Source organism: Pristiophorus japonicus, chromosome 26 (genome assembly GCF_044704955.1).
Source record: "Pristiophorus japonicus isolate sPriJap1 chromosome 26, sPriJap1.hap1, whole genome shotgun sequence".
In the NCBI taxonomy this organism is placed as follows: domain Eukaryota; kingdom Metazoa; phylum Chordata; class Chondrichthyes; family Pristiophoridae; genus Pristiophorus; species Pristiophorus japonicus.
The window spans coordinates 14,918,728-14,943,287 of NC_092002.1; the positions used below are offsets into that span (position 1 = coordinate 14,918,728).

A 24,560-nucleotide genomic window follows, 5' to 3' on the forward strand; every position below is an offset into this window, starting at 1 on the left:
GTATAAGATTATGAGGGGGCTTGACAAGGTGGATGCAGAGAGGATGTTTCTACTGATAGGCAAGACTAGAACTAGAGTGCATGATCTTAGAATAAGGGGCCGCCCATTTAAAACGGAGATGAGGAGGAATTTCTTCTCAGAGGGTCCTGAATCTGTGGAATTCTCTGCCCCAGAGAGCTGTGGAGGCTGGGTCATTGAATATATTTAAGGTGGAGATAGACAGATTTTTGAGCGATAAGGGAGTGAAGGGTTATGGGGAGCGGGCGGGGAAGTGGAGCTGAGTCCATGATCAGATCAGCCATGATCTTATTGAATGGTGGAGCAGGCTCGAGGGGCCAAATAGCCGACTCCTGCTCCTATTTCTTATGTTTATGTTCTTAAAGAGCGTTGTTGGAACCCAGCTTCACACCACAGCTACGATAAAACGTCATGAATTCTCGCTGCTGGCATGAAGTTGTGCTGGCTGGGTGGACAGGCCAGGAAATGGAGGCGTGGGGGTGGCACAATCGTTCTGTGAGACCCACTGACCATGCCCAAACCTCCCATGGGTAGCCCTGGTGGGTGAAGGACCACAGTGGGAGTGCTAACCGGTAGCCTAAAGCTGGCACTGCGAAGAACAGCGATCAAAATGTTCCATTCACCAGTTCAGATCTCTCCCTCGCCTTAAGCACAAAGAAGGAGTTGTTTACAGACTGGCTAGGCATGGTGTGTGCCACTGGGTGGTTAGCAGTGGTTCACCCGTGGGGGGCCTCCTGGACTGGACAGTTCTTCAGCCAGCCAAGTCAGTGCTGGACACTGGTCAGAGGGAACCCACAGAGACGGGCGGAGAAGCAAGAGGCACGAGGCGCCAATCAATAAATAAAGGTTCTGCTTTCCCACAGGAGTTTTATTTGGCAAGACAGCAAACTGGGTTGGATTTTCCACATGCTGTAACTTACGGAAGGGGAAGGGTGAGTGTGTGAGAGGGAGAGAAAAGGGAGCGAGGAGGGAGAGAGGGAGAAGAGAGAAAAGAGAGAGAGAGAGAGAGGGAGCGAGGGAGGGCAGAGAAGTGAGAGAGAAAAGAGAGCGCGGAGTGAGAGAGGGAGGGAGAGAGAGGGAGAGCGAGGGCAGAGAAGTGAGAGAGGAGTGAGAGAGGGAGGGAGAGAGAAAAGAGAGAGGAGTGAGAGAGGGAGGGAGAGAGAAAAGAGGGAGGAGTGAGAGAGGGAGGGAGAGAGAAAAGAGAAAGGAGTGAGAGAGGGAGGGAGAGAGAAAAGAGAGAGAGAGGGAGAGAGAGAGGACAGAAAAGTGAGAGAGAAAAGGGAGAGAGGACAGATAGAGGAGGGAGAAAAGGGAGAGAAGGAGAAAGGACGGATAGAGGAGGGAGAGAGAAAAGGGAGAGAGGACAGATAGAGGACGGAGAAAAGGGAGAGAAGGAGAAAGGACGGATAGAGGAGCGAGAGAGAAAAGGGAGAGAAGAGCAAGGGGGAAGAGAGAAGAGAAAAAGGGGAGGGAGGGAGGAGAGGGAGGGAGGAGAGGGAGTTCAGGAAGGCGGCTCACCACCACCTTCTCCGGGGCGATTAGGGATGGGCAATAAATGCCGGCCTTGCCAGCGACGCCCACATCCCATGCCCCACACGAGCCTCCTCCCACCCCTCTTCATCTCACCCTATCAGCAATTTTTCTTTCCCCTTCATGTGTTTATCGAGCCTCCCCGTAAAGGCATCTCTGCTATTCGCCTCAAACTACTCCCTGTGGTAGCGAGGTCCACATTGTAACCACACGATCTAAATGCTCGTCCAAGAACATAAAGAATAATTCATTGCAGGATTTTTGTCCCTCCTCTGGCATGTGTCCCGCATAACTGTTCTATATTTGGTAAATGAGTTTCTCCTGAATTCTCCATTGGATTGATCAGTGACTATCTGTCAGTGATGGCTCACTCCTGTTTGAATGAACTTAAGCTCAGTGGGGACCCCCTGACAGAGAGCTTCACCAGACATTCTTACTGAGGGAGCCTTTCCGAGATTCAAACTCGGAACCGCAAATGGTGACAGTGCCCCACGAGTTGGATGAGCCGGCACAGGCATGAGGGGCCGATTGGCCTCCTTCTGTGCAGCCGTCTAGAGGCCGAAATTGCCCCCCGTCCTTAAGGCCGTTCTGACCGGGAGCAGGTGGAGGGGTCAACCCATCTGAAATGACCTCCGGACCGGCGACCCCTTTCTGCCCCGCGGGGGATATTGCCCCGCGGGATCGGAGCAGCCGCCGCTCGGTGCCCCCGACAGCGTCCCCCGGCGGGAAACTGCCACTGGCTGGGCGGCGCGTCCGTCCTTAAAGGAGAGGCCGCTCTGCCGCGGCTGCCATTTTATTTTAATTGTCGTCCGACTCTGAAGTCGCAGCAATAATGGCGGCCACGGATCGGGCCGGGCCTCCAACAGACAGCCCGGCAGCCCCCCCCACCCCCCAACCCCACACCGCCCCTTTGGGTACCGGGCCCCCTGGCCCAGCCGAAACCCACCCTGGTGGCCCAGTGGGCGCCACTAAAGTGGCTGCAGAGCTCGCAGCAGCCGTCCCCTTTAACTGCAGGGGCGGGACGTTGTGACACGTCAGCACCACGCGGCACATTCGCATCACCCTGCCGTGCTCAGCCCGCCCGCCTTCCCCGGCTCCCGCCCCGCTCCCGAATCGCTCCTGAATCGCTTCCCCCCACTCCCGACTCGCTCCCGAATCGCTCCCGACTCGCTCCCGAATCGCTCCCGTCCTACTCCCAACTCGCTCCCGACTCTCTTCCCCCGCACTTCCGACTCACTCCCGACTCGCTCCCATCCTACTCCCAACTCGCTCCCATCCTACTCCCGCCCTGCTCCCGAATCGCTTCCCCCCACTCCCGACTCGCTCCCGTCCTACTCCCGACTCGCTCCCGTCCTACTCCCAACTCGCTCCCGACTCTCTTCCCCCGCACTCCCGACTCACTCCCGACTCGCTCCCATCCTACTCCCGACTCGCTCCCGACTCGCTCCCTACGCACTTCCACCCCACTCTCGACTCGCTCACGCCCCACTCCCGACTCGCTCCCGGATCGCTCCCGACTCGCTTCCCCCGCACTCCCGACTCGCTCCTGAGTCGCTCCCGCCCCACTCCCGACTCGCTCCCGCCCCATTCCCGACTCGCTCCCAACTCGTTCTCGCCCCATTCCCGACTCGCTCCCGAACCCCCGCCAACTCCTGACTCGCTCCCGACTTGCTCCCGACTCACTTCCCCCACACTCCCGACTCGCTCCCGACTTGCTCCCGACTCGTTCCCGACTCACTTCCCCCGCACTCCCGCCCCACTCCCGATTCGCTTCCGACTCGCTCCCTACTTACTTCCACCCCACTTCCGACTAGCTCCCGACTCACTCCTGGATCGCTCTCAACTCGCTTCCCCCGCACTCCCAACTCACTCCCGAGTCGCTCCCGCCCCATTCCCGACTCGCTCCCAACTCGTTCCCCCCCCCACTCCCGACTCGCCCTCTACTCGCTCCCCCCCAACTCCCGCCCTGCTCCCGACTCGCTCCCGCCTCACTTCCACCTCACTCCCGACTCGCTCCCGGATCGCTCCCGACTCACTTCCCCGCACTCCCGACTCGCTCCCGACTCACTTCCCCCCCACTCCTGACTCACTCCCAACTTGCTCCTGAGTCACTCCCGACTCACTTCGACCCCGCTCCCGACTCGTTTCCCCCCCACTCCAGACTCGCTCCCGACTCACTTCCCCCCCACTCCCGACTCGCTCCCGACTCGCTTCCCCCCACTCCCGACTCGCTCCCGACTCATTTCCCCCCTACTCCCAACTCGCTCCCGACTCGCTTCCCCTTCGCCCCCGACTACTTACCGCCCCACCCCCGACTCACTTCCGACTCACTCCCGACTCGCTCCCGACTCGCTCCGACTCACTCCCAACTTGCTCTCGACTCGCTCCCGACTGGCTCCCGACTCGCTTCCCGCCCGCTCCCAACTCGCTCCGACTCACTTTCGACTCGCTCCAACTCACTCCCAACTCGCTCCCTGATCGCTCCCGACTCACTTCCCCCGCACTCCCGACTCGCTCCTGAGTCGCTCCCGCCCCATTCCCAACTCGCTCCCGACTCGCTCCCCCCCAACTCCCGCCCACTCCCGACTCGCTCCCAACTTGCTCCTGAGTCACTCCCGACTCGCTCCCGACTCACTTCGACCCCACTCCTGACTCGCTCCCAACTCGCTCCCGACTCGTTTCCCCCCACTCCAGACTCGCTCCCGACTCGCTTCCCCCCCACTCCCGACTCACTCCCGACTCGCTTCCCCCTCGCTCCCGACTCACTTCCCCCCCACTCCCGACTCGCTTCCCCCTCGCCCCCGACTACTTACCACCACACCCCTGACTCGCTCCCGACTCGCTCCAAATCACTCCCAACTTGCTCCCGACTCGCTCCCGTTCCACTCCCGACTCGCTCTCGACTTGCTCCCGCCCCACTCCCAACTCGCTTCCGGCTCGCTCTCCCCCTCTCCCGACTCACTTCCGACTCGCTCCCGCCCCACTCCGCCCCCCTGCTTGCGACTCAATCCTGACTCGCTTCTTCCCCCCCCCCGACTCGCCTCCGACTTGCTCCTGCCCCTCTCTCGACTCGCCTCCGACTCGCTTCCGCCCCTCTCCCGACTCGCTCCCATCTCGCTCCTGCCCCATTCCGCGCCCCGCTCCTAACTCGCTCCTCCCGCTCCCGACTCGCTCTTGACTCGTTCCTGCCCCGCTCCTGACTCGCTCCCAACTCGCTTCCGCCCCGCTCCCGCCCCATCCCGACTCACAGTAGTAGTGATGTTGGGGAGGGCATCAAACATGAAATTAGGGGTGCGTGCAATAAAGGTGCAGCAGTTATAATGGGTTTTTTAATATGCACATAGATTGGGTTAACCAAACTGGAAGCAATACGGTGGAGGAGGATTTCCTGGAGTGCCTAAGGGATGGTTTTTTCGACCAATATGTCGAGGAACCAACTAGGGGGGAGGCCATCTTAGACTGGGTGTTGTGTAATGAGAGAGGATTAATTAGCAATCTCGTTGTGCGAGACCCCTTGGGGAAAAGTGACCATAATATGGTGGAATTCTGCATTAGGATGGAGAATGAAACAGTTAATTCAGAGACCATGGTCCAGAACTTAAAGAAGGGTAACTTTGAAGGTATGAGGCGTGAATTGGCTAGGATAGATTGGCGAATGATACTGAAGGGGTTGACTGTGGATGGGCAATGGCAGACATTTAGAGAACGCATGGATGAACTACAACAATTGTACATTCCTGTCTGGCGTAAAAATAAAAAAGGGAAGGTGGCTATCAAGGGAAATCAGGGACAGTATTAAAGCCAAGGAAGTGGCATACAAATTGGCCAGAAATAGCAGTGAACCCGGGGACTGGGAGAAATTTAGAACTCAGCAGAGGAGGACAAAGGGTTTGATTAGGGCAGGGAAAATGGAGTACAAGAAGAAGCTTGCAGGGAACATTAAGACGGATTGCAAAAGTTTCTATAGATATGTAAAGAGAAAAAGGTTAGTAAAGACAAACGTAGGTCCCCTGCAGTCAGAATCAGGGGAAGTCATAACGGGGAACAAAGAAATGGCGGACCAATTGAACAAGTACTTTGGTTCGGTATTCACGAAGGAGGACACAAACAACCTTCCGGATATAAAAGGGGTCGGAGGGTCTAGTAAGGAGGAGGAACTGAGGGAAATCCTTATTAGTCGGGAAATTGTGTTGGGGAAATTGATGGGATTGAAGGCCAATAAATCCCCAGGGCCTGATGGACTGCATCCCAGAGTACTTAAGGAGGTGGCCTTGGAAATAGTGGATGCATTGACAGTCATTTTCTAACATTCCATTGACTCTGGATCAGTTCCTATGGAGTGGAGGGTAGCCAATGTAACCCCACTTTTTAAAAAAGGAGGGAGAGAGATAACAGGGAATTATAGACCGGTCAGCCTGACATCGGTAGTGGGTAAAATGATGGAATCAATTATTAAGGATGTCATAGCAGTGCATTTGGAAAGAGGTGATATGATAGGTCCAAGTCAGCATGGATTTGTGAAAGGGAAATCATGCTTGACAAATCTTCTGGAATTTTTTGAGGATGTTTCCAGTAGAGTGGACAAGGGAGAACCAGTTGATGTGGTATATTTGGACTTTCAGAAGGCTTTCGACAAGGTCCCACACAAGAGATTAATGTGCAAAGTTAAAACACATGGGATTGGGGGTAGTGTGCTGACATGGATTGAGAACTGGTTGTCAGACAGGAAGCAAAGAGTAGGAGTAAATGGAGACTTTTCAGAATGGCAGGCAGTGACTAGTGGGGTACCGCAAGGTTCTGTGCTGGGGCCCCAGCTGTTTACACTGTATATTAATGATTTAGACGAGGGGATTAAATGTAGTATCTCCAAATTTGCGGATGACACTAAGTTGGGTGGCAGTGTGAGCTGCGAGGAGGATGCTATGAGGCTGCAGAGCGACTTGGATAGGTTAGGTGAGTGGGCAAATGCATGGCAGATGAAGTATAATGTGGATAAATGTGAGGTTATCCACTTTGGTGGTAAAAACAGAGAGACAGACTATTGTCTGAATGGTGACAGATTCGGAAAAGGGGAGGTGCAACGAGACCTGGGTGTCATGGTACATCAGTCATTGAAGGTTGGCATGCAAGTACAGCAGGCGGTTAAGAAAGCAAATGGCATGTTGGCCTTCATAGCGAGGGGATTTGAGTACAGAGGCAGGGAGGTGTTGCTAAAGTTGTACAGGGCCTTGGTGAGGCCACACCTGGAGTATTGTGTACAGTTTTGGTCTCCTAACCTGAGGAAGGACATTCTTGCTATTGAGGGAGTGCAGCGAAGGTTCACCAGACTGATTCCCGGGATGGCGGGACTGACCTATCAAGAAAGACTGGATCAACTGGGCTTGTATTCACTGGAGTTCAGAAGAATGAGAGGGGACCTCATAGAAATGTTTAAAATTCTGACGGGGTTAGACAGGTTAGATGCAGGAAGAATGTTCCCAATGTTGGGGCAGTCCAGAACCAGGGGACACAGTCTAAGGATAAGGGGTAAGCCATTTAGGAACGAGATGAGGAGGAATTTCTTCACCCAGAGAGTGGTGAACCTGTGGAATTCTCTACCACAGAAAGTTGTTGAGGCCAATTCACTAAATATATTCAAAAAGGAGTTAGATGAAGTCCTTACTACTCGGGGAATCAAGGGGTATGGTGAGAAAGCAGGAATGGGGTACTGAAGTTGCATGTTCAGCCATGAACTCATTGAATGGCGGTGCAGGCTAGAAGGGCCGAATGGCCTACTCCTGCACCTATTTTCTATGTTTCTATGTTTCTATCTTTCACTCCCGACTCGCTCCAGACTCGCTCCCGACTCGCTCCCGACTCGCTTGCCCCCCCCGCTCCCAATTCGTTCCTGACTTGCTTCCCCCTCGCTCCCGACTACTTCCCCCCCGCACTCCCGACTCGCTCTCGCCCCACTCCCGCCCCACTCCCGACTCGCTTTACCCCACTGGAAAGGCGATAAGGGTTGTTAACCCCTACAGGATTTCCCAGGAGTCTCCAGGCCTAATCTCTGGGTCACTGCTTCCAGCAACACCCAGGAGAAAAACCATCGGGACATTAAAAAAAGAATCGTGGTTTAAAGATTTTTTTTTTTACTTGATCACATTGTTTATTAGTTATTGGAGGTGGGAAAAAAGGCTGTTGGATCGACAGTCAGGAATCATCCAATTGGGTGATGAAGACCCTGCTCACTTTCCGATTGGCCGTGGGAGGGCAGGGCACCGTGAGAATGAGCGTGTCAGGCGACCGATGGCGGGAGTGTGGGAGAGGGGTGGTTGGCACCAGAAGGTCATGTGATGACACCTCCAGGAATACGGCCAACCAGAGTTGCCAACTCTAGATTCTGCTTTACTGTGATCCTCCCGCCCGTTTATTTTCAACGTGTGCCCCCTACCCACCACCCCTCAACACCCCCCCCCCCCATTGCATTTATCTCTTTACCATGAGGCAAAGGTTTATTATTTTTGGAGCATTTTGGAATATTTTCCGATGTGGCAGAGTGCGGAGACAAGACATGGTCGGGGGTAAGGGGTGGGGGGAGGGGCAGTTATTCCTTTGACCACTAACCAGAAACATGTGGAAGCGATTGGAGCAAAACTTACCGTGGGAAAAACTTTCCAATTCAGCCGGGACTTCAGCTCATTGATGGAGAGTGGACGCGTCGTCATGGCAACACCTGCAGAGCAAATTGGGCCTAGTGATGCGACCGCGATTGCAGCCTGCCCGTCGGGCCAGAAGCTGCCCTTGTGTCTCATTGCCAAACAAAACCCACTGGCCCCCAAAATTGCTGGCCTTGGGACGATGCATATCAGGCTCTCCCACGACTCAGTGGGCAGCGCTCTCGCCTCTGAGTCAAGACAGTCGTGGGTTCAAGTCCCACTCCAGGGACTTGAGCACAAAATCCAGGCTGACGCTCCCAGTGCAGTGCTGAGGGAGCGCTGCACTGTCGGAGGTGTCGAATGAGACGTTAAGCCGTCTGCCCTCACAGAGATCTCACTGCACAGTTTTGAAGAAGAACAAGGGAGTTATCCCCTGCGTCTTGGGACAATATTTTTCCCTCAACCAACACAACAAAAACAGATTGGGGGGGAAATTGCGGGCGAACGCCTCCGACCAGAATTTCTTTACAAAAATACCTGGTGGTCCCGGAGGAAGGTAGGATTGTGGTCGGAGGCCTCGATTCGCAGTACAGCGTACGGGAACATGTCCTCCAGGTACATATCAAGCTGGGACGTTGAATAAATTTAAGACAGAAATAGAGAGTTTCTTAAACGATAAGGGGATAAGGAGTTATGGGGAGCGGGCGGGGAAGTGGAGCTGAGTCCATGATCAGATCAGCCAGGGGTTATGGCGGAGCAGGCTCGAGGGGCCGTATGGCCTACTCCTGCTCCTATTTCTTATGTTCTTGTGTTTTTATGTATACGTATCCTGACATCACTTGGGCCTGCACCACCAATGAACATCTGGTTTTCTCATTGATAGTAATGGGAACGCCGTTTGTACTATCAATGAGAATACCCCCTTAAAACAAGAAGCACAACACAATAAATAAAAATACACCTCACAATATTTAAAATTAATTGAAATTGATTGCAATTAAATGTTGTAGAAAAACATTTTTTTTTGAATTTTACTTTAATGTGTTTTAATAGGGTTAAAAATTATCTTACCTTAATGGGCAGGGTTTAAAATATAAAAATTAGTCATTATATTTAATTTTTCTATGTTTTAAAACTCTTATGCTATACGCTTGCTTTTACCAGCTGTATGAATTTGAAGGATATTGGCTGGGCAAGGTTCGGGCAAATAGCCCGATCTCTCCCGCGGATATCCTTCCTGCAAGGTTGCGGAGGATCTGTCAATTTGACAGATTGCAAAAGCCGGTTCTTGGCACATCGTGATTCGCCAGGCCTCGCTGGGTCCGTGTGCACATTGTACACACCCAGAGAGGCCACAATTGTCAGCCCATCATCGCATTGCTGTTTGTGGGATCTTGCTGTGTGGGAAATTGGCTGCCTGGATTTATGTGCTCAAGTCCCCGGACTGGGACTTGAACCCACAACTTTCTGCCCATTGAGCCACCGCTGACAGTAATTGACCCCCCGACTACAGAGGCAGGAGGGAGTTTCCGTGATACCCTGCAATATTAATCCTTTACTTTGGGAGGGTGCAAGATGGCAGTGCACAGGGTGTAAATTGCCCGTTGTGATTGGCTGTCCTCTGTGTGACCTAACGCGTGACCCCTGACCCTTTGCTCCTTTTGTCTTTCTCTTTCAGAGCCGGACACGGCGCCAAGCAACGTAACCTTCCAGTACAATGGCAGCAGTCTGCTCTTCGAGTGGGAGAGACCATCCACAGGCCTCAATGGGGTCCTGCAAGGTTACAAAGTGGCTTATCAGGACCAAGACTATGCTGAGGTGAATGGGCTTCATATTCAGTCATTGCCTTGACGCACACACACAGCCCTGCTCACCCCCTCCCCACTAGGATGTACAATTCAGCGTGCCTTTCAATAACAACATAGTGAAACATCCCAGGAGCGTTATAAAACAACATTTGATGCCGAGCCACATAAGGAAAAATTAGGGCAGGTGACCAAAACCTGCCAAAACCGTACAAGGAGGTAGGTTTTAAGGAGCGTCTTACAAAAGGAAAGAGAGCTAGAGAGGTTTAGGGCGGGAATTCCAGAGCTTGGGGCCCAGGCAACAGAAGGCACGGCCACCAAATGGTTGAGCGATTATAATCAGGGCTGCTCAAGAGGGCTGAATTAGAGGAGCGCAGACATCTCGGGGGGGTTGTGGGGCTGGAGGAGGTCACAGAGCTTTACTTCATGCCCGGGGCATAGTCCGACACTCTCTTCCTCTCTGCAACCTCAGTCTGACCAAATCAAGACTCACTCCACAGTCTCCTCTTTCCCAACACCACAAGCCTGAAGAACGCCTCTCCTCATACGTCCTTACTTCCTCCTATAGTCTTTAAGCCTTGGAAATCCAAATAACTCTCGCCATTTTGACTTCCATCATTCTCTCACCGACTCTTTACCGTTTCAGTATCCTCCTGCTCCAAAGGCCGTGGTTCCCTGATCATAAAATAACCCAGATGAGGAAGATTATAGAAGACAGACTTGCATTTATATAGCGCCTTTCATGACCTCGGGACATCTCAAAGCGCTACGCAGTCAATTTTTTGTACTCACTGTTGTAATGTAGGAAAGGCAGAAGTTGATTTGCGCACAGCAAGCTCCCACAAACAGCAATGTGATAATGAGCAGATAATCCTTTTTACGGTGATGTTGATTGAGGGATAAATATTGGCCCAGGACACCGGGGATAACTCCCCCTGCACTTCTTCAAAATAGTGCCGCGGGATCTTTTACGTCCACCTGAGGGAGCTTGGTTTAACGTCTCCTCTGACAGTGCAGCACTCCCCCAGCACTGCACTGGGAGTGTCAGCCTGGATTTTGCAGGAGGTTCGACGTGACCTGTGGAACACAACAGGGGCGGTGGGGTGGTTGCGGCAGGGGGTGGCGTAGCATTGGAAGCGAGCTAACTGGCAAGGATTAAAAAAAGTACAACATAACGTTGGCTCCGCTTCTGCAAGCAAAATCGGCAAAACAGAGGGGCGAGAGCTCTTCAGATGGAGAAAAAAAACAAAAGGCATTCATGAAATTTAGGAGCTCCTACTCGCCTGGGAAATGTTGTAATTACATGAAACCAGTTCAGGAATCCTCGTTGTAATTCTCAGTGGGCCCATTAGCCCGCAGTCCAAAATAACCCACTGGTTCCAGCAGAATCCACACTCATTTGCTAATCTTGCTGGAGCAGAGATAGACGTGGGAAATGGATAGTGCTGGCATGGGAGCTGTTCCTTATTCCTTCAGACTTCCGAAAAATGTTGCACACTTATAGGAAAACAGAGTGGGCAGCACTCTCGCCTCTGAGTCAGAAGGTCACAGGTTGAAGACCCACTCCAGGGATTTGAGCACAAAACACATCTGGGCCGACACTCCAGTGCAGTGCTGACGGAGTGCCGCACCGTCGGAGGTGCTGTCTTTCAGATGCGGCGTTAAACCGAGGCCCCGTCTGCTCCCTCAAATGGATTTAAATGATCCCACGTCACTATTTCGAAGAAGAGCAGGGCCCTGGGGCCAATATTTGCCCCTCAATCAAACAAACAGATTATCTGGGTCATTATCACATTGCTGTTTGTGGGAGCTTGCTGTGCGCAAATTGGCTGCTGGGTTTGCTACATTATGACAGTGACTACACTCCAAAAGTACTTTATTGGCTGTAAAGCACTTTGGGACATCCAGTGGTTGTGAAAGACGCTATATAAATACAAGTCTTTCTTTATTGTCTAACTCCTCCGCTATCTCTATTGAATTTGCACGCAGGGAAAAGAGAGAAGGATCCAGCAGGCAGAGAGGGCAAGGGGGGGTGTGGCGAGGAGTGACAGCCCAGGGGCATAAATGCCCCTCAGCTGCCCCAGTCACCCTGTCTGTCTGCCATCACCGCCTGTAACTACAAGTGCTCTTGTCGTGTTCCGATCTCCCTCGACCTGCTGTGCTCCACCCGTCCGTTACAACATCCTCGTGAGAGCTGGATCCCAACCTGCCCCCACCCTGTGGTCGGGCAGCCTGCCAACAAGCATGGTCCCACCTGTCAAACGGTCGCTTGCGGGGCGCGGGAGGTCCACCATCGCACGGGGGCGGTGCGGAGGGGGGGGGGGCAATCTGCGGAGTTCAGAAGAATGAGAGGTGATCTCATCGAAGCATACAGAATTCTTACGGGACTTGACAGGGTAGATGCAGGGAGGATGTTTCCTTTAGCTGGGGAGACTAGAACCAGGGGTCACAGTCTCAGAATAAGGGGTCAGCCATTTAGGACTGAGATGAGGAGAAATTCTTCACTCAGATGGTAGTGAACCTACCCGAGAGGGCTGTGGAGGCTCAGTCGTTGAGTATATTCAAGACCGAGATCGATAGATTTTTGGATATTAAGGGAATCAAGGGATATGGGGATAGGGCGGGAAAGTGAAGATCAGCCATGATCTTATTGAATGGCGGAGCAGGCTCGAGGGGCCGAATGGCCGACTCCTGCTCCTATTTCTTATATTCTTAAGTAACGAGGCACATCTGCCCTAACGAGTGTCTAGGAGAGTTGTTGGTCCAAACAGCCTGTGACGAGGTTCTCCCGCACGCTGGTAAGTGTGCGTCCTGCGTGAGACCAGTGTGTCGGCAGTCGGCATCAGGTAGGTCTTGATGCCTTTACACGACAACCTTTCATTTCCACCTCGGCCTCGGCTCACCCTCAACGATCTGGGGAAACTCAATGCCCTTGGGACTTTGAATAAACGCCCGCAATTTAACTGCTCTTCCTTCTTTCGTAGGTGATCGTGGACAATGGGATGAGAGAGAACATCCTCCTGGAGGTTGTCCTGCCCGTCACGAACCTGACCGTGCGTGTGGCTGCCTACACAAAGGCGGGGGATGGCCCGTGGAGTGAGGCGGTCCCAGTGACCCTTCCCAGCCCAGGTGAGATGGAGCGACTTTGTGCTTTTGGGATGCAGTGAGAGTTTCGGCAAATGTGTTGATCATTGACACGCAACACAATGTTTAGGAAGAGGAAAATCCCATTCGGACCAACAAGTCTGCTGCCTTTTCTTATTGGCTGATCAACCCTACCTACCCACCTCTCCCCATATCCCCAACCCCACCTACCCACCTTCTCCCCATATCCCTCAACCTCACCTACCCACCTTCTCCCCATATCCCCCAACCCCACCTACCCACCTTCTTCCCTTATCCCCCAACCTCACCTACCCACCTCCCCATATCCCCCAACCCCACCTACCCACCTTCTCCCCATATCCCCCAACCCCACCTACCCACCTTCTCCCCATATCCCCCAACCCCACCTACCCACCTTCTCCCCTTATCCCCCAACCTCACCTACCCACCTTCTCCCCATATCCCCCAACCCCACCTACCCACCTTCTCCCCATATCTCCCAACCCCACCTACCCACCTTCTTCCCTTATCCCCCAACCTCATCTACCCACCTTCTCCCCATATCCCCCAACCCCACCTACCCACCTTCTCCCCATATCCCTCAATCTCACCTTCTCCCCATATCCCTCAACCCCGTCTACCCACATTCCCCCCAGGTCCATATCTCATTGCCCACACCCAGCATAGGTTGCTTTATCTGTAGTGCCGTCTAAAATGTGAATGCATGAATGTTGAAGGTTTCATCTCGACCCATGCCCTGTGCTGGATCTCTTTAAGGATCCAAGCTCTGTATTGTGCCGCCTTACAGCACTTCCTTGTGGATGATGCATAAAAAGCTATGTCTCTGGGTAACAGAAAAACACTGGTCTCTTAGTGGATTCAGGAGCTGGGAGTTGTAGCTGCTTTGGAGAGGGTCATATTTTAAGGTTGAGGGGTAATGGGGAATCACTTCCGGGTTAAAGGTCGTTAGCCATTCCCTTTGTAGTGTGGGTTCCTCCTTGGGCTGTCCCTGGACGGTTATCCAGCCCAGTCTTTGTGGTGGGGCCCTGCTTTCCTGAGGCGTTTGGCCCATCTCCTGATTTCCCTCTTTGAGCTGGGAGCCTCTCGATCTGACTCTTCACTGCAATTTCCTTTTGTGCGGTGGATCGAGCGAATTCCTCCGCCAATCAGGCTCGCTGTAACTGACTGGGATTGATTTTACGCACATCATTTGCATTATGTAACTATCCTCCACTCAGTCCGTTTTGTTGGTGAAATCGGCCTGCTTTTATTGGTAGACTCTGCTGTAGTATCGTTCATGAGCTCTGTTTGCTGTAGTTCTTTTTAAATAGACTCTGTAGACTGATCTACTTCATAGAATCGTTTTTTAAATAGACTCTGTAGACTGATCTACTTCATAGAATCGTTTTTTAAATAGACTCTGTAGACTGATCTACTTCATCGAATTGTTTTTTAAATAGACTCTGTAGACTGTTTGCTGCAGTGCGCTGTTTAAACAGACTGTTTGTTGAGTAACTGGGCTTTGTTTGTTGTAAAGTAGTCTGCGTCCCACAGTGCAGCCCAGGCCGACACAGTGGTGTCAACAGACATTCTGGTGAATGTTAACAGGAGTCTTGAACTGGATTGTACTTACGTTTACAAGAAACCAAAACCCCACTGTACACTGGGAACCACTCAAGGGCATTGGTATTTGTCACGCTATTGGTGAGCTAGTGACGATGATATTAATGTAAGAACAGGCATTAAGCTGTTACTGCACCAGATGAGGCCTAGCCAGCATGGCAGCCTGTGTGCTTGCTGACATCTTGTTGATGGTGATGTGAGGAATCGTTTCTTCACACAAAGGGTAGTGGAAATCTGGAACTCCCCCCCCCTCCCCAAGAAGCTGTTTAGGCTGGGCGGGGTCAATTGAAAATGTCAAAACTGAGTGATAGATTTTTGTTGGGCAAGGGTGTTGAGGATTGTGAAACCAAGGCGGATAAATGCACCAGTCACGATCGAAATGAATGGCAGAACGGGTTCGAGGGGCTGAATGGCCGCCTCCTGTAAGAACTTATGATAAAATAATTTTCTGCCTTCAAAACCTACTTAAAAATAATGCAGGTCCACTGTAATGTATTTGCTTCATGGATTCTTTGCTTAAGAATTCATAGCAACACATTGCTATTAAGAACTAGTTGGTTTATTAGCAAAGGTTTAACAATCACGCGACAAATTACCAGTTCATGTCATCATCACCATCACAGGCGGTCCCTCGAACGAGGATGACTTGCTTCCACGAGTTCACAGGTGTTTCGATGAAGGACCTGATGTTCCAGTCCTGAACTCCAGTTGAGGGGGTGGAAGATGCCTGTGGGTGGATTTTTTTTAACGTGTGGTGACCATTGCACACCAGCCACCACACGGGCTTGACAGAGCTAGGTCTTGCTCCAGTGGCAAGGGTTAACCAGGACGACTGGAGACCTGCTCTGCTGCACGGACCCATTGCACACACATATCGCACAGTGTGGGCTAGGCTCACAACTGCATACCTCATCGTGGCTGACCTAGACCCAACTGGCTGGGGTTTGATTGAGTCTTGTGAACATCACATGACTGGCTAAGCCATTCACAATGCAACAGCTCTACCAGTCTATGAGCATACTCACAGGTGCATACTTTACAGCCCACCATCTTGAAGAGGGGTGAGCAGACGTCTTAGCTACGTCAGGGTTTTGGCTCGCCACGCAGATATTATTGGTCACAAGTGCTTCAGTTTAGCGAGTTAAGTTGTGCTGTGTTTAACTGTTCTTCACTCCCACTGTGAGTCCCGCAGCAGAATATTATTTGTGCTTCTTTTAACAGGTAGCCCAAGGGAGATGAGACATCAACTAGGTAAGAGGCCACCTGGCCCAGAGTACAGTTGGGTGCTAAGTGAAACAAGGGAGAGGAGGCCTAATGCCACCACCTCAGGATGCCCCAAAGCGCTTTACAGCCAATGAGGGGCTTTTTGAAATGTTGTCACTTCAAAGGAAAAGGCCACTCGGTCCATTGAGCCTGCCCCCTCTTCTGGTTCTTTAACAAACCCAACTCAACTTTGCCTTTTGAACCTTGACCCCACGTGGTAGGTTAGTCTCTGAGTAAAGGCATTTGTTGTTGTTGAATTTGCTATTTCTTAACGATGGTGCGGAGCGTTCTATTAAAGTCGCGCGGGCAGCGTGAATTGTAAAGTAGAGAAGAACCATTGCGGGAGTGTAAAGGATTCCAATCTTTGGATTGGAAGGCCTTTCGAACCGTCTGGATCTTTGCTCTGTCTCTCAGAGAGTCCACGTGTGGGACAATGAGCAAGCATTGAGGACGTTGGCGGACGACTAAAAGCACTGTGCCTACAAATCAGCAGAATTCAGGGACCTTGCTGTACGCAAGTTGACTGCCACATTTGCCTACATAACATCTGTGACTGCACTTCAAAAGAAAAATGCAAGACTTGCATTTATAGGGCGCCCTTCACGGCTCAGGGCGTCCCAAAGCGCTTTACAGGCAATGAAGTATTTTTCTGAATGCTGTTGCAATGTAGGAAGTCATCGAGTAAATCTGTTGTCTGTGAAGAGCCTTGGGATGGTCTGAGGATGTAAAAGGCACTATAGAAATGCATGATCTTTCTGTGAAAAGTTACAGTGCTTCAGAACGGCCAGCTCCAATCAAGGAGTTCACATGTTGGTTTAATAAGTAATTCAAGCCTCAAGTTGAAGCCTCACCCTGGTTTGATGCCCTCTAGAGTGAGGCATTCGGTATTAAAAAGAGTCTAAAATGCCCAAGTCTCGTTTCTTAAAATGTTAAGTAAGATCTAATAACATCAATCAAGTTTACCTGGTCTGGGAGGTCCCAGACCTGGGGTGAGTTAGTGGCTGTCAGTCAGCACACTTGATGCCCCACCACAATTGGCCTTGGCATCCTCAAGCTAATGAGAAGAATCAGCCCGGGCTCCTCCATGATCAATGACTCCTTGTGCAAGAGGCCAGAGAACTGACAGATCCTGTAGATCCACTCCCCGAGTTCATTCAAACCAGTACCCCTCCAAACATGTCGGCAGCACCTCCCAAACCCATGACCTCTACCCCCCTAGAAGGACAAGGGCAGCTGGCGCACGGGAACACCACCACCTCCACGTTCCCCTCCGAGTCACACGTCATCCTGACTTGGGAAATATATCGGCCGTTCCTTCATCGTCGCTGGGTCAAAATCCTGGAACTCCCTCCCTAACAGCACTGTGTGGGAGCACCTTCACCACACGGACTGCAGCGGTTCAAGAAGGCGGCTCACCACCACCTTCTCAAGGGGCAATTAGGGACGGGCAATAAATGCCGACCTTTCCCGCGATGCCCTCATCCCGTGAATGATTTACAAAAAACATGGAACCCCAGAATATTTGCACAGAGCGTGCTGTGGCACCCATGCCAATGTGGGTGCTTCAATTGGCACCATGTGGGTGGTCTTCCTCTTCACAAAGCCTGAGGAATGGGCAGTTGCCTGGGGCAACAAAGAGGAAACGGATTGGAGACCCTGTGTCCCACTGTGCTACCTCCGAGATTTCCTGGGACTCCTCAAATCAGCATTGGGCCCAGTATTGCTGTGACGGTGAATGGAGAGGCATTCCTGGCCTTCCGTCTCACTTTCCTCCTTGGCTAACCGTGGGGCATCTCACTGGGCTGGCCCTGGGGAAAGTCTAACCCTATCAACTCCAATCCTATCTCCACCGCCCATTCCCATATTTTAACATCTTCCTTTTATAAACACTCATCCAATTCACTTTTAATCTTATGTTATGGTCAATACCTCAATAGCTACGTGATAGAAACATAGAAACATAGAAAATAGGAGCAGTAGTAGACCATTCGGCCCTTCGAGTATGCACCGCCATTCAATATGATCATGGCTGATCCTCTACCTCAACACCATATTCCCACTTTTTCCCCATACCCCTTGATGCCTTTTATTTCTAGAACTCTATCTAGCTCCCTCTTAAATATATTCAGTGACTTGGCCTCCACAGCCTTCTGTGGTAGAGAATTCCACAGGTTCAGCACCCTCTAAGTGAAAAAATTTCTCATCTCAGTCCTAAATTTCCTACCCCGTATCCTGAGACTGTGATCCCTTGTTCTAGACTTCCCAGCCAGGAGGAACATGTATGGAGCTGGCAGTGGTGGCTTGGCAGAATGGGCTCAAGGGACTAAATGGCCTCCTCTTTTTCCTTTGCTGTTGACGTCAATGAGTGCCCTTGCTGCGAGGTTGCCATGGGGATTGGCAAGTGTTGGGGTTCACCCTTCACTCCGGGCAGTTGTTGATTTGTGACTGGAGGCCCCGGCCGATGGAGCTCTGGACTGTAACCGTTCTCGACCTCTTGTGCTTTCAGGGAACGCAGCCAGGGGGCGATTCTCCTGGCACTGGTGGTACGTGGTGATGGCCATCGCCGTGGTGGCGGCCTGTGTCATTTGCGTCACCCTGCTCGTGGCTCGACTGAAGAAGAAGGATGCTCGATACGGGTGAGAGCAGCTTGAATTCCCAAACGTGTTTTCTATTCGGTGCCAACGGATCAGGCTAAGTAGGCCTTAGTTTGGCCGAGTTCCAAAATTTGCTGCTTATAGAACGTGGCGTGGGGTGGAGAGGGGGGAAGGGGGAAAGTCCAGCTCACAGGCCCTGGTGATCCAACGCTTGCCCCTCCAAGCAGCCCAATTCTCCTCGTGCTGATATTTCTCTCTCACTGCTTTGTCCCGTGGTCTGTGATAGTTTGAAGAGGCTGTTCTTGGTGCCGCCGCCTCATTTGTGGATTGCAATGTCCGAGATCGGTTAGTGTCAACATAAGAACATTTGGCCCCTCGAGCCTGCTCCGCCATTCAATAAGATCTTGGCCTCAACTCCACTTCCCTGCCGCTCTCCATAACCCTTCCTTATCGTTCAAAAATCTGTCTATCTCCACCTTAAATATATTCAGTGACCCAGCCTCCACAGCTCTCTGGGACAGAGAATTCCACAGATTTACAACCCTCTGAGAGAAGAAATTCCTCCTCATCTCAGTTTTAAATGGGCGACCCCTAATTCTGAAACTATGTCCCCTAGTTCTAGATTCCCCACAAGGGGAAACATCCTCTCTGCATCTCCCTCAGAAAGTTATATGTTTCAATAAGGTCACCTTTCATTCTTCTAAACTCCAATGAGTATAGGCCCAACCTGCTCAACCTTTCTTCATAAGTTAACCCCCTCATCTCAGGAATCAATCTCGTGAACCTTCTTTGAACTGCCTCCAATGCAAATATATCCTTCCTTAAATACGGAGACCAAAACTGTATGCACACAAATATGTGGCCTTAATAGAAACTTGCATACAAACTCTGTAGGTGGCTTGTGAGGCTCCATGGTACCCATCAAAGCCCTGCCGGCTCCATACCCGCTCCATCACCATGACTACCTACTCCCTCCCATCGCCCATTGCTTAACCGGGAGCCAATGTAGGTCAGCGAGCACAGGGGTGATGGGTGAGTGGGACTTGGTGCGAGTTAGGACCTGGGCAGCAGAGTTTTGGATCACCTCAAGTTTATGTAGTGTAGAACGTGGGAGGCCGGCCAGGAGTGCGTTGGAATAGTCAAGTCTGGAGGTATCAGTGGCACCGAAGAGGGCTTCAGCAGCGGATGAACTGAGGCAAGGGGTGGAGGCAGGCGATCCTGGAGAGCTGGTAAGTGTAGCCTGGAGTGCTGTGGTTTTGCGAAGGTGATGGGCGCCCAGTCCTTACTCTACCTGGTTTCATGTATCCCACAGTGAGGCCTTCGAGCCCATGATCGAGCGAGGGGAGTTGGTGGTGCGCTATCGAGTGAAGAAATCGTACAGCAGAAGGACCACTGAGGCCACGTGTGAGTAACCCGCCCTGATCGTACACGGCAACGTTTGAACTCATCAGCTTGTTTCAACAACAACAACCTATATTCATATAGCGCCTTTAACGTAGTGAAATGGCCCAAGGCGCTTCACAGGGGTAAAATGAGATTAAAAATCTGACAGCGAGCCGCATAAGGAGAAATTAGGACAGGCTTGGTCAAAGAGGGAGGTTTTAAGGAGCGTATTGAAGGAGGAAAGGGAGGTAGAGAGGCGGAGAGGTTTAGGCAGGGAGTTACAGAGCTTGGGGCCTACACAGCAGAAGGCACAGTTGAGCGATTATAATCAGGGATGCTCAAGAGGGCAGAATTAGAGGAGCACAGACATCTCGGGGGGGGTTGTGGGGCTGGAGGAGATTACAGAGATAGGGAGGGGCGAGGCCACGGAGGGATTTGTAAACAAGGATGAGAATGTTGAAATCGAGACGTTGCTTAACCGGAAGCCAATGTACAAAGACCACACGCGCTCCCCCCACCCTTCAGTCATCGTGAAGCCCACCCAGGAACAGTCTATCTGGGTTTCAGTCTATCTCGACCGACATTGAGGCCTTCAAATCAGATTCTTCAAATATTAGTGCACCAACAGTTCACACGTGTCTGACATTCTCTTGTCTGGTTTTAATTGAGACCCTGAGCTGCCTACCTGACATTCGGGGACAAAGGAATTTCACACAGTAATATTTGATGAGCCCAATTTCGAGGCACAATTCATTTTTTGCCTGTGTTTTTTCCCTTCTGCGATCTGGGCTGGCATCCAGCCCTCTGTGTTGAAATGGAACTTTCTGCCAAATGTCCACAAAACTGTCCCAAATTCAGCATTAAATTGGATATCTTTGCTTGGAAAGGCCACAGGACGGCTGATGAGGGGAATTGGGGAAAGCAATGTAACTCTGGTGGAGTTGGGCTTGCTGACTGGAAATGGTTACCAGTTGCAGGAACATCACGCTCCGTCTCACCCAAACTGTGCCCGACCTGCGAGTGTTTGACGATTGCTGGAGAACATAAGAACATAAGAAATAGGAGCAGGAGTCGGCCATTTGGCCCTCGAGCCTGCTCCGCCATTCAAAAAGATCATGACTGATCCGATCATGGGCTCAGCTCCACTTCCCCGCCTTGCTCCCCATAACCCTTTATTCCCTTATCGCTCAAAAATCTGTCTAACTCTGCCTTAAATATATTCAATGACCCAGCCTCCACAGCTCTCTGGGGCAGAGAATTCCACAGATTTGCAACCCTTTGAGAGAAGAAATTTCTCCTCAGCGCAGTTTTAAATGGGCGGCCCCTTATTCTGAGACTATGTCCCCTAGTTTTAGTTTCCCCTTTGAGTGGAAATATCCTCTCTGCATCCACCTTGTCGAGCCCCTTCACTATCTTATGTTTCAATAAGATCACCTCTCATTCTTCTGAACTCCAATGTGTATAGTCCCAACCTACTCAACCTATCTTCATAAGTCAACCCCCTCATCTCCGAGTGATCTTTTCGGCCCGATGGATCGGAGAAGAAAATATGCCACAGTCTTTGATGCTTCCAGTTTGAATTGGAAGTACGTCGGACCTTCAGCCAATGGGTGCGGCGTTTCTTTATCATACTTTCAGAATTTATCCTGTGCTTCAGAAAAGAACAAAAGCTGCTTCATACAGGAAACATTGAGGTGTAGAAAAAGGGAAGCCTCGCCTCTTGAGGTAGCATAGCGGGGAGGTGGGCTAGAAATGAGTCGGCTCCAGGTTTCAGGCAGTGAGATCGCAAGGCCCACCCGGATCGGGAGGCTCGAGGCCAGCCCAAAGTTAGGCCGCAGGCTTCACTACTATTAGTTGGCCGAGTTGCCGCCGCCTGATGAACTTTTGGGCTGCTTGCCTCGTGAATTAACGCAAAGGTTAAGTCCCGGTGACTGAGGGAGAACTCAATTTGACGTCTCTTCCGAAAGGCAGCACCTCTGACAGTGCAGCACTCCCTCAGCACTGCACAAGTCCCTGAAGTGGGACTTAAACCCACAACCTGCTGACCTAGAAGCAAGTGTGCTCCCCACTGAGCCACTGGTTGGCGCCTACAGTGGCCTCCCCCTGTTGCCAACCTGATTGAAGTCGGCCAATTGGACGGGGTCAACGATTGGGACCATGGAGGTGCGAAGTTGCTGGGTTACCTGCCTCTGGTTGACGTCAGGCAGCCCCCGCGACCAGTGCACCCACCGGAGGAACTGCGAAACGCACCGATGGAAAGACCCCGGGATAAGAGCTGGAATGAAATCACCTTCGTTCATCAGTCCGCACACAAGCCGCCATTACACGGATAAACGTGTCACTTCATAATTACATGGACTGTGTCTAAATACCGGTGGGGAGGCAGTCAGTTATGTCGGACCCTAAATAAAAACAGCTGTGCACATCTGTTGTAAACAACACTGCAGTTTAAACGGGCAGATGTGAGTCGCTCCCCGGTCCCTCCCTCTGCTGGCAGAGCTGGGGGTGGGCGGACTGACTTTGTATCTTCTGGCCCTCCCTGTGTCAGGGATACATATGGTGCTTTGGTGATGACCCAAATGGCAACGCTCTGCTTTTACAGAGCTACAACCGTGCTCAGTCAGGCCCAAGGGGAATGAGGTCAGCTAGGAAGGACAGATGTTGCAGCTGGGTGACCGCCTACAGAGTGTCAGGGAGCGGAAAGCAGCTCTCCACAAGATTGAGTCGCGATTGGTTCCAGCTTCGGCAAAAAACAAAACCCCACAGCCACTCAACAGGATCTTACTTCAGAGATGTCCCAGTGACCCCCCCTCCCCCCCCCCAACCGATGCGGGACCGAGCTTACGCAGCATCGGGTGGTCCCCAGAATCCATTCTTGCTCTGCGCTGCTCTCGCCCGGGGTGGGTATCGCCGGCTGGGAGGGTGGGCAAGGGCTGCAGTTGCCTCAGCCCCTGAGCTAGGGGAAGTGAAGCGCAGCCTGTCTCAGTGTCAGCCGTGGCCCAGTGGGCAGCACTCTCACCTCTGAGTCAGAAGGTCGTGGGTTCAAGTCCCACTCCAGGGACTTGAGCACATAAATCTAGGCTGACACTCCCAGTGCGGTGCTGAGGGAGTGCTGCACTGTCAGAGGTGCCGTCTCTCAGATGAGATGTTAAACCCAGGCCCTGTCTGCTCTCTCAGATGGATGTAAAAGATCCCAGGGCACTATTTTGAAGAAGAGTGGGGGAGCTCTCCCCGGTGTCCTAGGGCCAATATCTACCCCTCAATAAACATCACTTAAACAGATTATCTGGGTATTATCACATTGCTGTTTGTGGGAGCTGGCTGTGCGCAAATTGGCTGCTGTGTTTCCCACATTACAACAGTGACTACACTCCACAAAAGTACTTCATTGGCTGTAAAGTGCTTTGAGACATCCGGTGACCGTGAAAGGCTCCAAAAGACGGCACTCCCGATGGCACCTCTGCACTGTCGGCCTAGATTTATGTGCTGTATTATGAATCTTGCGCCCTGTGCCTGCAAACGGACATATTTCATCGTCGGTTGTGCAGCGGAGACACACGTGCCCGGGGGGGGGAGCGGGCACTGATGTGGAGTTATTTTAATATCAGTCATGCCCCAGACTGACTTCGCCTGTTCCACCCCTCGGTGTGGCTCTGCAAAGCTGCCGTCTGTGGAGGTGAAGGAAAGACTAAGCACGGACCAAAATCTCACACAGCAGCGCGTCAGCCATGGCTTTGTTGGTAAAAGTCTCGCCTGTGAGTCAGAAGTCTACCCCTCCAGAGACTTGAGCACATAATCCAGGCTGTCACTCCCAGTGCAGTACTGAGGGAGTGCCGCACTGTCGGAGGTGCCGTCTTTCGGATGAGACGTTAAGCCGAGGCCCCGTCGGCTCTCTCAGGTGGATGTAAAAGATCCCACGGCACTATTTCGAAGAAGAGCTGGGGAGTTCTCCCCGGTGTCCTGGGGCCAATATTTATCCCTCAACTGACACCTTAAAAACAGATGATCTGCTTGTTATCACATCGCTGTGTGTGGGAGCTTGCTGTGCACAAATTGGCTGCTGCGTTTCCCACATTGCAACAGTGACTACACTTCACAAAGTACTTCATTGGCTGCAAAGCGCTTTGGGACATCCTGAGGTCATGAAAGGCGCTACAGAAACACAGGTCCATGATCCTTTTACATCGGTGAATGTGGGAAACGCGGCAGCCAATCTGCGCACAGCAAGCTCCCACGTAGAGCAACGTGATTATGGCCCAAATAATCTGTTTTTCAGCCAAGTACTGTAGGCAAAGGGGTGGACGGGTTTAGTGGGGCAGCTGCTCATCCCTAATGATAAATTGGGGGTTACCATCCCCCGAAAGGACGTGGAGCGCTAAATCAAGGGCTCCAGTTCCTTCCCGGGACGGGGCCGGGGCGCACTGGGTCGGGTACGAGGGGCTCATCCCTGAACTAAAGGGAAGGGCCCAAGCTGTGCATTCTGTATACGAGGAACCCCTCCTCCTTGGACCAGCGGGCAGCGGGGGTGCTGCGTGATCAGCCCGACACTCACGCAGAGCGCTGACGCTGAGCGAGCGCGCCGCCAACCCTGCAACCGGAACGGG

The 24,560-nt window shown here is 52.0% G+C and overlaps 1 protein-coding gene across 2 annotated transcripts in view; it reads left to right on the forward strand.

The window, feature by feature from the left end:
• The window catches only part of LOC139239216 (tyrosine-protein kinase receptor UFO), a 187,489-nt gene that overhangs the window by 108,680 nt on the left and 54,249 nt on the right, over positions 1-24,560 (forward strand). For both annotated transcript variants that reach the window (XR_011588615.1, XM_070867893.1), the window contains exons 8-12: positions 9,862-10,001; positions 12,973-13,117; positions 15,938-15,967; positions 18,486-18,615; positions 19,886-19,977. Coding sequence is in view for 1 of the 2 variants with exons in the window: in XM_070867893.1 (XP_070723994.1) it covers positions 9,862-10,001; positions 12,973-13,117; positions 15,938-15,967; positions 18,486-18,615; positions 19,886-19,977 (537 nt within the window). In the remaining variant the exon portion in view is untranslated. The remainder of the gene's footprint in view (positions 1-9,861; positions 10,002-12,972; positions 13,118-15,937; positions 15,968-18,485; positions 18,616-19,885; positions 19,978-24,560) is intronic.